We start from the raw sequence: 14,146 nt of genomic DNA on the forward strand, positions 1-14,146 counted from the left end.
AAAATGTCACATATGTTCGACAATATTTTGGCCTGTATTATATATATCGGGGCATATGCACTCCCTTTAGCTTCCTAATGATGCAATACAATACAAGACGTGTTATCCGTTACGACATGCCTGAAATCAATAACTGAAACTTCGAGACGAACACCTTCTAAACATAGAAGACTTGCCATATATGGTATGTAAACAATTGCTCCCCACATCTAAAAGAGTCGCACGCGGTGTTGTCGGTGTTTGCAGAAGTTAGTATAGGATATCCGTAAAGAGCTTTCCAAGGGACATGAATCTATGGGAGTCGCTTGAAATAATGTTCGGCCAGTAGAGGGCACGGGGGTCGATTTAATGCAACGTTGCATAAATTCATTCAAACTTATTAATTTAATATTGTAATCTATGTATGTAATGTTGGGGGGAATACATTAAATCGTAGCTTCCGAGAGGGCTGATAATATTATTGAGAGAAATACATAGAGAATCTCACCCAGGTGTCTACTGATATCAAATATGTCAACACATGTTGGTAAAGTAACAAATATCAAAGGCTTGCCGAGGATATTTGTACCCTTATCAACGAGTGTTGATATAATTCATATCAGTAGACATGCGGATGAGATTCTATTTATCATCCAAAATCATTCTTCATTAGTTTTTAATGACAAATGTACATCTCTGAACACAGTACAGACCTTAGACTTGCAGTGCAACGATGTCATAGCATTGTGACGTCCTCAAGTTCATGACGTCATTGCATTCTCAGGGCATTTAGCAAAATCTACTGGCCTATCTCCTAGGAGATATGGTCTGATCTCACACAAGCGATATCTCCTGTGGAACACAGTTTGGGATGATATATTTCTTTATTACCAGAGAAGTGTGGTGTGATATTGTGCCTTTAAAAAGGAACAAGAACAAAGACACTCGTTTCTATGTTTCTTTCAATACAGTCAAATTCAAAAGATGATGATTATCTAGTATTCCACGTGTGTAAGATACAGGTGTAATCTTCCATCTTATCCACCTGGCACGTCTCCCTGTGACAGCTCCAGGCGAGTTCTACCTACACCCAAGGACATGTCTATAAAGACGTGGAACAGAAAGAATCTACACATTCCTGGCGGGTTCTAGCTTATGTTACACGTTTCCTGATCGTTGAAATGACTTTATTTGCTGCTGATATTTGTATTTCATTTCATTTATTTGCACTTTGAATTTATATGGCAAATTTCTATTCTAGCATATCCACTTATACCAGTGCATGGCATTGTCCACAGAAATATGTGTTAATGTTATGGGATGTTAGTGCTGAGAAGCTGCCTGCTGGACATTGTGAAACGATGGCAAGAGTGGATCCAGAGGAAAAACATGTTCGTGGGACATGTCGTCGTAATGTCCTCATTCTTCTTCTCCTCAACTTCTAGAAGTGTGCTCATGATACTTAGGTAAATGAAAATATGTGATAACACCAGGTGTTTCCTGCGAAAGGAATCGGGGTATATTCCTACCCACCACTAGAACCAGTCCACGCACACAATATGCCTGGCACCATTCAATATTGCGCCGAGTTCTTGAAGTAACAGCCTGGAACAAAGATGACTGCTACCCAATATTACTGCCGCGCGTATAATTAAAGTTTGTATAAAAAAAACTTTGGGCCATTCATGAAAACCGTCAACTCCATTGAAATATGTTGTTTGTCAAGAACTACAACGTTTCAAGTGTGTATAAAGGCTGTGCTCGAAGTGGGAACTTGTCAGATATTTAAAAAATGAAATGGCAAGATGCTACGAATGTTGTGTTATTGACAAAAACATTAATAACTGTTTCCGGTTGACATTCATGGCCTCACGGTAATTGGATATTTGACACGGTAGTAACGATAGTAGATCGTTAGAAAATAGTAACAAATTCAACAAAATCAAGCGTACTAACTCACATGTTTCTCCACAGAAGCACTGGAACGGCTAATGGTTTGAACTAAAGCAGATTCTGAATAGATAAGATTTCCTGTGGTCGTGTTTTATTTCTGAAATGTTCGATGGCACTTGGCGTAGACATTGTGTTGCTTGTCATACGTGTCATAAACAATTTAGGTATTATTTGGAACCTGATTTCGGAATAAGATACATCACATCAGTATGTAAAAAGACGGAAGAATTTCAGCGTGAAAGAAGAAGTTAATTGGTACGGTTGTTGGAATTCCACCTCCCTGAAAGAAGCAACAACCTCCCAAGCACTGGATCCTAGTGTGTGACACGCAAACATAGACTTGGCACTTGTCCCTTTAACAGTTACTGATCGTGCATACTAACAACAAAACGACACCACTGTGGCACCGGCCTGGTTCCGCGGGATTATAGTCAGTGTCCAAGCGTTAGCGCAGCAGATCCCGGCAATCAAGCATCATATATTAAAAAACGGAATACGAATCAAGGTGCTTGGAACATTTTCCCACATTAAAGATAAGTGACAAGAATTTTATGAATACAGTGTGGAATATCAGAAAGGACAACAGGTGTTGGTGGAAAGGGTGAGCATGTTGGCACCGTGCTCTGCCAGTTGCGCCGCCATTTGCACAAGTGCCATTGAGAGAGGAGATGCGCAATAACTGTTTTATGGCACGTGGCATTATTACACTGTTTATGTTTGATGAGCACTCTGCAACATACGTTCAGCATTGTTACATTTTGTCATTGTTAAAGTGTTGCATATGCTATTGTGTTACCTGCCTCCAAAGCGGAATGACGACACCCTGTAAGTTATCGAATCTGGACCAGGCAATCCGGTGACTGACATTGTGAGGAACGAACCAAAACGTCTGTGTTCAACATGCAGTCTACATCTAAACTTGTGGTGGACTTTTGTGGCCAGTGTAGGATTCTGGGGACCATTTCAACATGGAATTACTTTTCTCTTTTACTACGAACAATTTTCTGTAAAATATGTTCATTTCAGAGACTGCAGTTAGTCTATTTCAGCGACGGCTCTCGGTAAATTGAGTCCTGCAAGACATTAGAGCGTTCTCTTCAGGAAAGTCACCGTCAGGACTGAATGGGCACCCGGTAGAATAAGCTGGTTATGACCTTCTACAGCCTCAAAAGAGAAGTATACTCCCCGGGAAGATAGAAATGTTTTTGCTTATCATCAATATGCACAATACAGGGCACCACAATGTTATACAGTCGTCATTTATGTTCTAGGGTGAAGCAGGATAAAGACTCATATTCTGAAGCAGCGTATGTGGTTAATGCGCTATAAGTCATTACATGTCGGACAACAGATTGTAGCATAAGGCACAGTTTCGTTGTGCGTATCGAAGGTCCTTGGTAGGATTCAAACACCTGGTGTTTTCCTTTCATAAGAATGATTCTAATTGTCTCAGACTATCATAACTTAGGAAAAATTAGATCCGTTTTCGGTTGAATGAACTCGCTTTCGGACGCCATTATTCCAAATTGTGTGACAAGCTTCTTCTTCACAGTGGCACCGTAACAATCAGTGCAACGTTGACAGAAGTGACGGATGTTGAGGGTGATAATCACTTTCAGTTCTCTCGCTTGTGCACAAGTAGATGACGTTTATGTCACAAATCACTTGTAGATGTTCCCTGATGCGAAGGAAGGACTTTCAACGATATTGCCCTATTCCGACAGACATCGCGTGTACCGTGTCCCTGGTTTATCTGATCGAAGGCGACACGGAGTTAGCTCCATCATGACTGGCGAACATAATTACCTCTGATAGTCACGATGATAAGTCGTGTGGATGGTGGGCGATGAGGGACCAGTCATTATTTGCTGTGGATAGGCTTCAGCCGCTTTGTCCGCTCTGAGCGATATGTATCTTTCTGAAGACGGGATTTAAAGGGGATCTGGGCTAAAGAATATCAACAATGTCCAAGTAATAGTATGTAATTCTGATCTTACATACGACACAGCCTTGGCAGGCATATGATGGATAGTCCTGTTGTGTCTTTATTGTGCTATCGCTACATCTCCGAGAAGTAACATGACTAGCAAGACGTCAATAATAGAGTGATCTCCCTTGGAGTAGACAACCGTCGTTAACAATATGTATGTGTCGACTCAGACAGTTTTCGCGCCTAGGTGTTAAGAACATAATTTAGTATTAATGGCATCACGTGTTAAACGCCAGTGACAACTATTTGGGTTAAGGCGCTGAATTTACTGATGGGACACGACTGTACGCTATTTCTCATGTGGCTTTAGTACTGGTAAAAGAGAATTATCGTATCAAAATCAAGGACTACTACATTTAGTTTAAATATTGTGAACAAATTTACTTTAACACTCACAACATATTTTGGCAAATGCTTGTCTTACACTGCACGTAGCCCTAATAACGATATCCATGAACATAAACTATTAACGTTGTTTCATGACAAGACAGTCATAGTCTCGAATTGGACATACAGGAAATGGAAAACCGGAAGTGTCAGATTGCGATGAAAGAGCAAGGGATTACAGCTCTAACGTCGTAACCGAGACGAAGAATCTGGTGTTCCTAACAGCTGAAGGTTTTCTGATGTGAACTCAAATACTCACCAAAGATTGACATGCGGTAATGACATAGGAGAAACTTGTCGTTGAAATACGTCCCTTAGAATTCAGGTGGAATGAACAATCCATCATGAAGTTCGGAATGATAGATTTTGATTGGTAAGTCCAGAGCTTCAAACAACAATAGACACCGATGATTATAGACAGTGTGAATAAACTGATATTTAGAGATAAGTGACTTTTCTGCTTTGGTTGTGGAAAGGTATTCTGAAATTATGTTTATCAATGCTGGTTACTACCTGTACAGTTTCGACGTCTACAACAAAGCTGTGTGCCAATGTTAGGAAGTAAAACCCTCAAGTAGTCTATGTCCACGCACTACTCTGAGTAGTCTGTTGACCGTGCCACTGTGCTGTCGCGTCATGCTGCACTACTGTTGTTGTTGTTGTTGTTGTTGTTGTTGTTGTTGTTGTTGTTGTTGTACTTGTTGAAGATGATGATGATGATGTCTACACTGCACCAATATCCAAAACGCGTAATATAAATGTCAATGAATTTCCGAAGATGAAGTCCTTATAATAATATCAGTGTTGCAGTCACTATCGAAAACTATTATAGACCAATGTTTGATAACGGTTCAAGAATCTGTACCGAAGCGTCCCACTCGTGAAATAATAGAAGCTGTTGATATTGCAATCGCTTTTCTATGTTTAGTTCACTTAACTTTCGTAGTATTCAGCTAGAGTTCATCAGGTGTACACACACTATCCCATTCTACTTGTGTGTTCCACCAGTAAGTCATAAACTCATGCCGGTTCTCGAGGCGCTAAGTGGAGTCAAGTCCCCGTGATTAATTCTACATTAAACGCCATAGACAGCCGTCCGGTGACCTCACGAAACAGAGGTCACGTGGTCACACCTCGATATTTACCTGTAGATAATACAGGTCCATAAACCGTTTCCAGATGTTTTCAAGCACCTGTCACAAGGGTCTTTGAGATCCCATCTTGCTACTGATCCATGGTTTAACAGCAGGACCCGATATTTTGTACCGGGTATTTTCTGGACTTCGTTTTATGGCACATCACAGAGGCTAATCAATAGTTGTTACTCCCCCTCCAGTTACCGCGGACGCACTTCTTGTTAATGTTCGCTACAAAGCATCTCAAATCACCCAATTTGGTTAAATTACTGTTGTCATAAAAATTCTATCTACGTTCTTGTAAAACAAGTCAGCTTATTTCCTATGGGATATCTTTCTTAATTCAAGTATTTGTATACCTCTTCTGTTTCATTAAGCTATATCATTAAATCAATCTCCTTGAAAGAAGAAAACTTTCCTTTAAATACGTACATTGTTTGCGACACCGCGTGTTACAATATACCACCAACGTTTTACGGTAAATGATTGACATAAGTGGCCGTTTTATGGTACGTTAATTAATGAAGTCTCCTGTTAGCCTATGGATATTGTGCTTGTCAGTTTGACCAGCTTAACTTTATGAGATCTGTAGTTTGAGAAAGCTTCTCATGAACTCTGGGCGACTGCAGTTTTTCCTGTAGACGCTATTGTCATGGCATTATTATCGTAAAATTTGGGGATTTACTTATAGATGTTAGTGCCCTTTATCTAAGTATGATGTGTTAATGGCTTAAGGGTGAAGAAATGTTCAATTGTTTAGGTAAAACACATGTTAGGAGAACAGGCACGTGTGCAAATGGCTTATTGTTGAACTATTGGGCACATCATACAACGTCACCCCAAGGTGCTGGTTATGAGGTTGGTGTATACGAGGGCGTTCAACAGGTGTTTTGTGTTTCTGTTACTTTTTTCCGCTGTTGTGGAACGTAAATGACCATGCACAAGGCAATGCAAAATCCCCTTCCAAAAGTCGAACTCCTGTCGCCGTATCGGTTGTCATGGATTTGATATTATTTATCTAAGAACGGAACCTCGCTACTAAATGCCATATACTGTACACGGCGCTAAATAATATATAATAATAAATATTTTCCATATTGTGGATAATGTAAGGATAGGTGGATGAGGATGGCTTTACCCTCTTTTTGTTTATATATTTAATTTCCAGCAATATTTCTAAAAATACCAAAGCGAGCGACATCAGAGATTGACTTCCGAAGTAGGTTAGAAGATCCTAGTTTCATTCCCCACATTGGCTGAACATGCAAAGGCATCTGTGGTGTTCGTCGAATACTTTTTGCTGGGCGCGGAATAAGACTGAACTCACTCTCACTCATTAGAGATGTATGCTGAGGGATGAAATAAGGGATCAGATAAGAGTACAAATGTCCCTTTCTTTTTTCCATGGTTACTTCGTAAGCTTTGTATCGCACAGTTTATGAACAAACCTGGAAAAAATATACGAACACATGCTTCATGCGATCCCTTACTTTATTCCCTCAGTATATATTCAACAAATTCTTTCACTGAATTGCTGTGCTCCATAACAGTACTGATGGCAGTACGGGTAGATATAAAGCAGTTAGGTTCGGCATTATTCGATGCATTAAACCACATTGACAACATAGTGTATTCCACGAATCAGAGTGATGATATGTTCATATATCATACCATGTGAACCAACAAAGATAACACTAACTTTATGATATTTATATGCTGTGATAATGCCGAACACGAGATGCGCATATTCTAACGTTTTCACCTGGTAACGTGTATTTTGTATCGGAAGACTGGCGGTGGGGTCACGTGATGGTCACAGCGTCCGCGCGTCACCGGATTCGAGTACAAAGTGTGAAGCCCATTTCAGATTTCCCCTGCTGGATATTGCTGGAATATTGCTAAAAGTGACGTGAAACGATACTCACTAACTTGTATATGAAGGCAAGTTGTTCCATTTCCTTGTTCTTTAATAAGGTTACCGTACAATACGATCGATTCAAGCTCACTGGAGACGGCGCAGTGGGAACTACCAACGTTGCCAAGTATGCACCTATGCAACTTTTGCATTTTTGGGGACCATGACATATGAAATGAACGTATATGAATTGGACAACTTCAGAATTAAACCACTACCGAGATTTGAGGTCAATGGACTAGTGCACATGTCAAAATATAATGATTGACATTAGGACCAAATCTTGTCAGTTTCTGCATGTAAACAAGACGGCGATATCCTTCGGGTCGGCGGTCTGTCCCCTGTAGCTCTGGCAACAGGAAGCCATGGCGGTGATTGATAATCAGGTTCGATTAGGCGGTGATTGATTCATAACAAATTGATTAATGGTTACATCTGGCTCTCGGCGCATGTCACGTAGGAAGTGTTCGTAATTTGCCTTAATATGCCTGAAAGGGTTTCATTTTGAAAATTAAATAATCATGTGTTTCAATATTTGATGAATATATCTACTATTTTTAACTCGAGTAATTATTCTACTTTGACACGCTGCTTGTTGCATTCGAGGACGTATTTAATCTTAATCAGATTTATTGCAGAATCGTGACGGTTGGCTTAATATATAATTAATATCTAACTTATTCTCCTTCAAGAAAATGGAAGAGTTTTCCAGATGATGAATTTTCAGAATTCACAACAATCAGAGAAATTATTGGTAACATATTTGGTTTCAAGTATTGATACCCGGAGAGCTAAAAATAATAATTTCGAAGGCCGGCTGCACATTTAAAAGTTTAGTTAAAGTAATATGCCTGAGAGTTTTTTATATTCCTTGAACACGAACATGCGATCTATGCTCATGCTGTTGATTGGGTTGGCTTTTCCAGACTCGATAATTTAAACAATGCCGCCATCTAGGTGGAATATTGCTGAATGTGGCTTTAAACAACAAGCAAACCAACTATTTCAGTAAGAATTATCCACGAGGAAGACCTTGTTCGCCATGTGCCGTCTCTACATTGCTACACAGATTACGTGGAAAATTGCACCTTTCACGACATTACTCCAAATATGTTTCATACATTTCGATCATATGGTTTTACACCAATGATCCCTGTATATGGCGAACATACATAAGCAAACACTTTCTGCATGCGACAGATACGTTGAGCCTGTACTTTGCGAGGAGCATCATACAGTATAATATTACTTATTACACAAGATGCTTTATCAAACATTAACGCAATCAGCTTTATAAATTGGGAAATAGATTTACCCTAAATATATATCCATCGTGATTATTAAACATTACTTTCTCTTCACGTTAACTCCAAAAACGTTCTTCTTCATTTTCCTTTAGATGAAACCAGCGCAAATGTATGTACGTCACAAGAAAAGCCTTGTCACCGTCGCCACTGGAGCCCTTAACACGCGGTCATGCCCGTGCAGAGTGCGCATGGTCTGTTAGACAATGGGTTTTTAGTATCCAAAACTGAAATCAACTTTCCGTGCAGATTCCAATGTTATGCATAAAGGTGGCGTTTGGGGACAGGGGCAGTTAGTGTCAACAGGTCTCATAAGGTAGAAATACCCTGAGTGTATGGTATTTATTTCACTGGACAATACAACAGCAACTTGCTGTGCTGTCATAAGTGGAGGTGCATGTCACTAAGAACTTGTAATTGTGGGAACTGTTCATCCATAACAACATACGATTGTTAGAGCTGTTCATCCATACGAACTTGCCATTGTTAAAGCTGTTCATCTATACGAACTTGTCATTGTTAGAACTGTTCATGCATACGAACTTGCCATTGTTAGAGCTATTCATCCATACGAACTTGTAATTGTGGAAGTTGCACATCCACTGATAATAACTTGTCACTAGTGAAGGTGCATATCCCTAAGAACTTGAAGTCGGGGGTAGCTGTTCGTCCATAAGAACTTTCCATTGTGATAACTGCTCATACATGAAAACATGTAATTGTCATTAGGGAAGTTGCCTATCCTCAAGAACTTGTATTTGTGGGAGTTGTAGATCGATCATTGTAGGAGCTGTTGATCCATGAGAATTTGTCATCGTGGGAGCTGTTGATTCCTGAGAATTTGCCATTGTGAGTGCTGTTGATTCCTGAGAATTTGTCATTGTGGGAGCAGATGATTCATGGGAATATGTCATTGTGGGAGCTGTTGATCTATGAGAATTTGTCATTGTGGGAGCTGTTGATTCCTGAGAATTTGCCATTGTGAGAGCTGTTGATTCCTGAGAATTTGTCATTGTGGGAGCTGATGATTCATGGGAATATGTCATTGTGGGAGCTGTTGATCCATGAGAATTTGTCATTGTGGGAGCTGTTGATTCATCAGAATTTGTCATTGTGGGAGCTGTTGATCCATAAGAATTTGCCATTGTGGGAGCTGTTGATTCATGAGAAATGGTCATTGTGGGAGCTGTTGATTCATGACAATATGTCATTGTGGGAGCTGTTGATTCAAGAGCATTTGCCAAGCATTTGCATCTGGAGCTGCAGATCCATGGTATCTTGTCACTGGGGAGCTGCAGACCCATGGTATCTTGTCACTGGGGAGCTGCAGATCCATGGTATCTTGTCACTGGGGAGCTGCAGATCCATGGTATCTTGTCACTGGGGAGCTGCAGATCCATGGTATCTTGTCACTGGGGAGCTGCAGACCCATGGTATCTTGTCACTGGGGAGTTGCAGACCCATGGTATCTTGTCACTGGGGAGCTGTTCATCCACGAGAAGCTGCAGATCCGTAAGAACTTTCAATTTTTCATTGAACCAACTTCAAAATGCCAATCAACGAAGACATTAACCTATTCCAAAAATATTGACTTAAAAATACAAACTCAATTCCGTGTTTGAATAGCATTTAATTCATTTTGATTTGACAGGCTATACATGATAACTCTAAATATAACAAGTTTCAGAACCATTAAACTATAATGATAACAATGATATCACATGAGTACGTGTGAAAATACAGCGATAGTACGACGTCACTTGTGACGTACATCATGTGTCACAATGCGTCATATCTTATCGCACAGTGACAACACGCTTAAGTGATAACTGTTAAAACATAACAAGTGCCCTGGCACTCTCGTCACAATAAGGATCATATCACAAAACACATGTACATCCGTTAGTCTTTCTCACTAGTGACAGAGGAGAGAAAAAACTTATCTCTTCGAAGAGAGCCGAAAAGTATGTATCCTATTTTACAATAGTATCTATATTACACAGTGGCAGGTAAGCCGTATGACATATGTGTGACACATCAGTATTACACGAATATCTGAAGTTCAAACAGAATGCAATATTCTTCTAAAAAGAATTTCATGGACACACCATTCTTAAATATAACTAGTTTCTATCATGCCACGACAACCCTACTGAGTCATATGAACGAGTCGGGTGTTTTCACAATATAATGTTTCTTATTCATCAGCAAACCATATTGATGATGACAATCACATCGCCGGTACATTTACCTGATAACGCATGGGGATGCATATTGATGTATGAAAGCTCGTCGAGACAATGCTAAACGTTGCTAAACCTGAATGACTTCGAATCTGAGGGACATCATGACGTGTATTACCACTTCGGTGGAATCCAGGGTTTCAGGAATGGTGCTGTCAAACAATGAAACATAAGCGGAAAGTATACTGAATTTGAGCAGATGATGTGATTCTGGGACTCCTTAGAAACGCAAATATGCTCACAGAATTGTGACATTTTGTTTGATGCGGTCATCATTTCATTAAGATTGTAAAATGATATTAACTAAAGTGAGGAGGCTAGTAGACATCCACTCTACACATACATTTACTTACACACTTTAAATGTATCTTCGCTGAATCATATGTCACAAACTCGGCAATGAGGTATTTGACTCATATCACGATACTTCTACAACACTATTTGAAAATGGTTTGTAACAATCTGCAAGCTTTAATGAAATATTTATTTACGTACATTCACGCACTGTTCAGACGTTGTGAAATAAACGCTTACGTTGGTTTTCTTACATCGTGGAGTAATGACCTGTGTGTTTAAGATAGCATTAACAGCGGAGTTTCCACCCGTACGTTTCTGAGGTGTTGGTTATGGCGGCATAGCTCAAAGGCAACTGTTGTACACAGTTGTATTAGATTTATTCCCCCTTTTGTTAGCCGATGAAACGAACGCACATAAACACTGACTACATATACTGGTTCTATTGCTACGTACACTGAAGGGCACACAGTCACGTGCGCATATTGCTAAGAGAGACTTTTATGTCAACTATCAAAACTGGAAATATACAAACTGTAAATATAAAATGACACTGGCACAAAGCATCGCGGACTGTCCTTGCAGAACGCGACATCTGGTCGCCATTAACAGCGACAAACATAATCATACACGTCGCTCGAGAAAGGAATCACCGAGACTTTATACATTAAAGCCAACAGCGCTATCTACACGCAGCCAATATGGAACCCTACCAATGTGTTAAGGTCTATAGCGGTACTAGATCAACGATTAAACTGTCGGTTTAAGGAAAACCAAGTTCTATGGATAGTCATATTATTCGTTATTGCAATGGGTTTCAGTGCAGATCATTGCTTGATAACAGTGTTTAGTACCCACACCGAAACGTCGCACTTTTTGCCTTAAAGAAGTTGACAATCCACAGAACTTTGTTTTCTATCATGTTTACAACTTACAACTTGTAACAACAAAAATGCCCCCCAAAGAAGACTGACGATATATATTCAGGAGGGAAGGGGGCGTTGCTATTTTGGGCTTTTTAAACGTCTCATTAAGAAGGGGGGGGGGATCTTAAATTTTATGCGTTTAGGATAATGGTCTCAATCTGAATGTTATACACACCGCTGAAACTACACTGATATCAGTTAAAATTGAATCAGTAATTGGTTGAGTGTCCGATAGCCAGGTTTCAGCCTGTCTGTTTACATAATTTGCATTTGGTTCACCAATCGCAAACCACTTTGATGTCAGTATAGAGCTGGATCAGTGACTGGTTACGGTCCCCGCTTTGTCATCAACCTAATAAGGACAGACATAAATGTGTGGTCTCTATACAACATGGAGCCGTAAACACGACAGAAAAGATCCTCACATTCACTACACACTCTACGTAACGAGTATCACATTTTAACTCGAAAAACACATTTTTCCAGAAACTCTAAGCACTGATTCCTGTATCAATTCAAGGGAAATACTTCCGCTTGATGTTTTCATCAAAATCTCAGGTGCAACCGAAAATACTTTTTTGGAAAACTCAAATTTCAAACTATATTGATAAATAAGTGATATGATATTCCTTCGAGGGTGTCAACAATGTGTGTACGAGGGCTGATAACCGCGTAAAGATGTAAATAGTGAGAGTATTCTAACGCGTACTGATGTAATGAATGGCCAGGAACCTGTAAGTCTAACATGCAAACTGTTCTATAGTACCTCACAACACTCAGTTCGTTATTCCATCTACATTCATGTAGCTATCCAGTGATGGACAAATGCAGGCCCACCGACAGCAATATGGTATCTCTAGCTGTGGTTATTCTATGAACAATGACGTCCACGAGGCATAGCTTCATAAGTGCATATCCGCCACTGACGATCTGATATGACTTTCTTACACGTTCACTAAACAGAATAGGAACACAAGATGACTATACGCATGATATGTAAGCTTCGTTTGATAGGATACGGGGCTTAGCATCACATATGTTGTTGGGTATCTCGATACCTCTACTTCTCCACACCTGATACAGTTGAGTTGATACACCTTCAGAATACCACCGCTAGACACAATTATTAAAAGATGTCTCGACCAATGGGGATAATGCACCTAAATATAACTTTGTAAGAATCAGTATAGTTGATGTGCCGTCATTAAACCCAGTAAGATGACGACAGTTTATATATTTTCTGCATTGACGTAGACCTTTTCGGTATTTTGTAGAGCGACTGTATCATGCGAGCGGATTCATCTTGATAACTCTTCATCTCGTTCAAGCGATATTTTGTTGCTTTGTCCGTGGTTACCCTGTCAACCGGACCATGGTTACCTTTCAACCAACCGTTTGTCTTCATCCAGTGGTGGGCGTATCACCCATCACGTGGTCACTTCCACGAACCATACGAACCATGTCGACATGTCCGTGGTTAACATGTCAACCGATCTTCATATGAAGCTGACGTCAGTAGATGATGACATCACAGCTGTCTGGTGTAATAGGTTAAGTCCCACCACGTCACTCGAAGAACTATGACAACAGTGGAAAGGTCTGCTAGACTCCTATAAGAAACCGTTATTTCGATTTCAACGAGTGAATATCTAACTACACACAGTATCTAGATTAATGCTGCTTTTCTGCGTGACGCCTTTCGATATCTTGTTGAACTAACTACAGTACACGACTGAGCTTGTAGGAATATGGAGTTCAAGAGCGGGCTTGAGTTATGTGCCCCTGTTCAGGGCCCGTAACCCTGGTCGTATGTGTTATAGGGCTGCTGCTGGTATATCTGTGTGGGTATGCTGGGCGGCTCTTGCATCAGCAGACTGTCCTGGCCTCCTTGTTGATAGCCCTTGACAATACATAAATAGAAGTATGTATATAGAAATTCCAAACACATGGGTAACATATCAGGGGTGGATAGAGCTTTCTGGGAAAGGTGGATGCATACTATTGAAATTAGGAAGGGTG

The 14,146-nt window shown here is 40.1% G+C and overlaps 1 protein-coding gene across 1 annotated transcript in view; it reads right to left on the reverse strand.

Moving 5' to 3' along the window:
* Nucleotides 1-10,274: 10,274 nt before the first annotated feature.
* The window catches only part of LOC137299024 (major facilitator superfamily domain-containing protein 6-like), a 36,463-nt gene continuing 32,591 nt past the window's right edge, over nt 10,275-14,146 (reverse strand). Inside the window, exon 7 of the mRNA XM_067831497.1 lies at nt 10,275-14,027. Within this exon, the coding sequence (XP_067687598.1) occupies nt 13,914-14,027 (114 nt within the window). The 3' untranslated portion in view covers nt 10,275-13,913. The remainder of the gene's footprint in view (nt 14,028-14,146) is intronic.

The sequence above is a fragment of the Haliotis asinina genome, chromosome 10 (genome assembly GCF_037392515.1).
Source record: "Haliotis asinina isolate JCU_RB_2024 chromosome 10, JCU_Hal_asi_v2, whole genome shotgun sequence".
NCBI lineage: Eukaryota > Metazoa > Mollusca > Gastropoda > Lepetellida > Haliotidae > Haliotis > Haliotis asinina.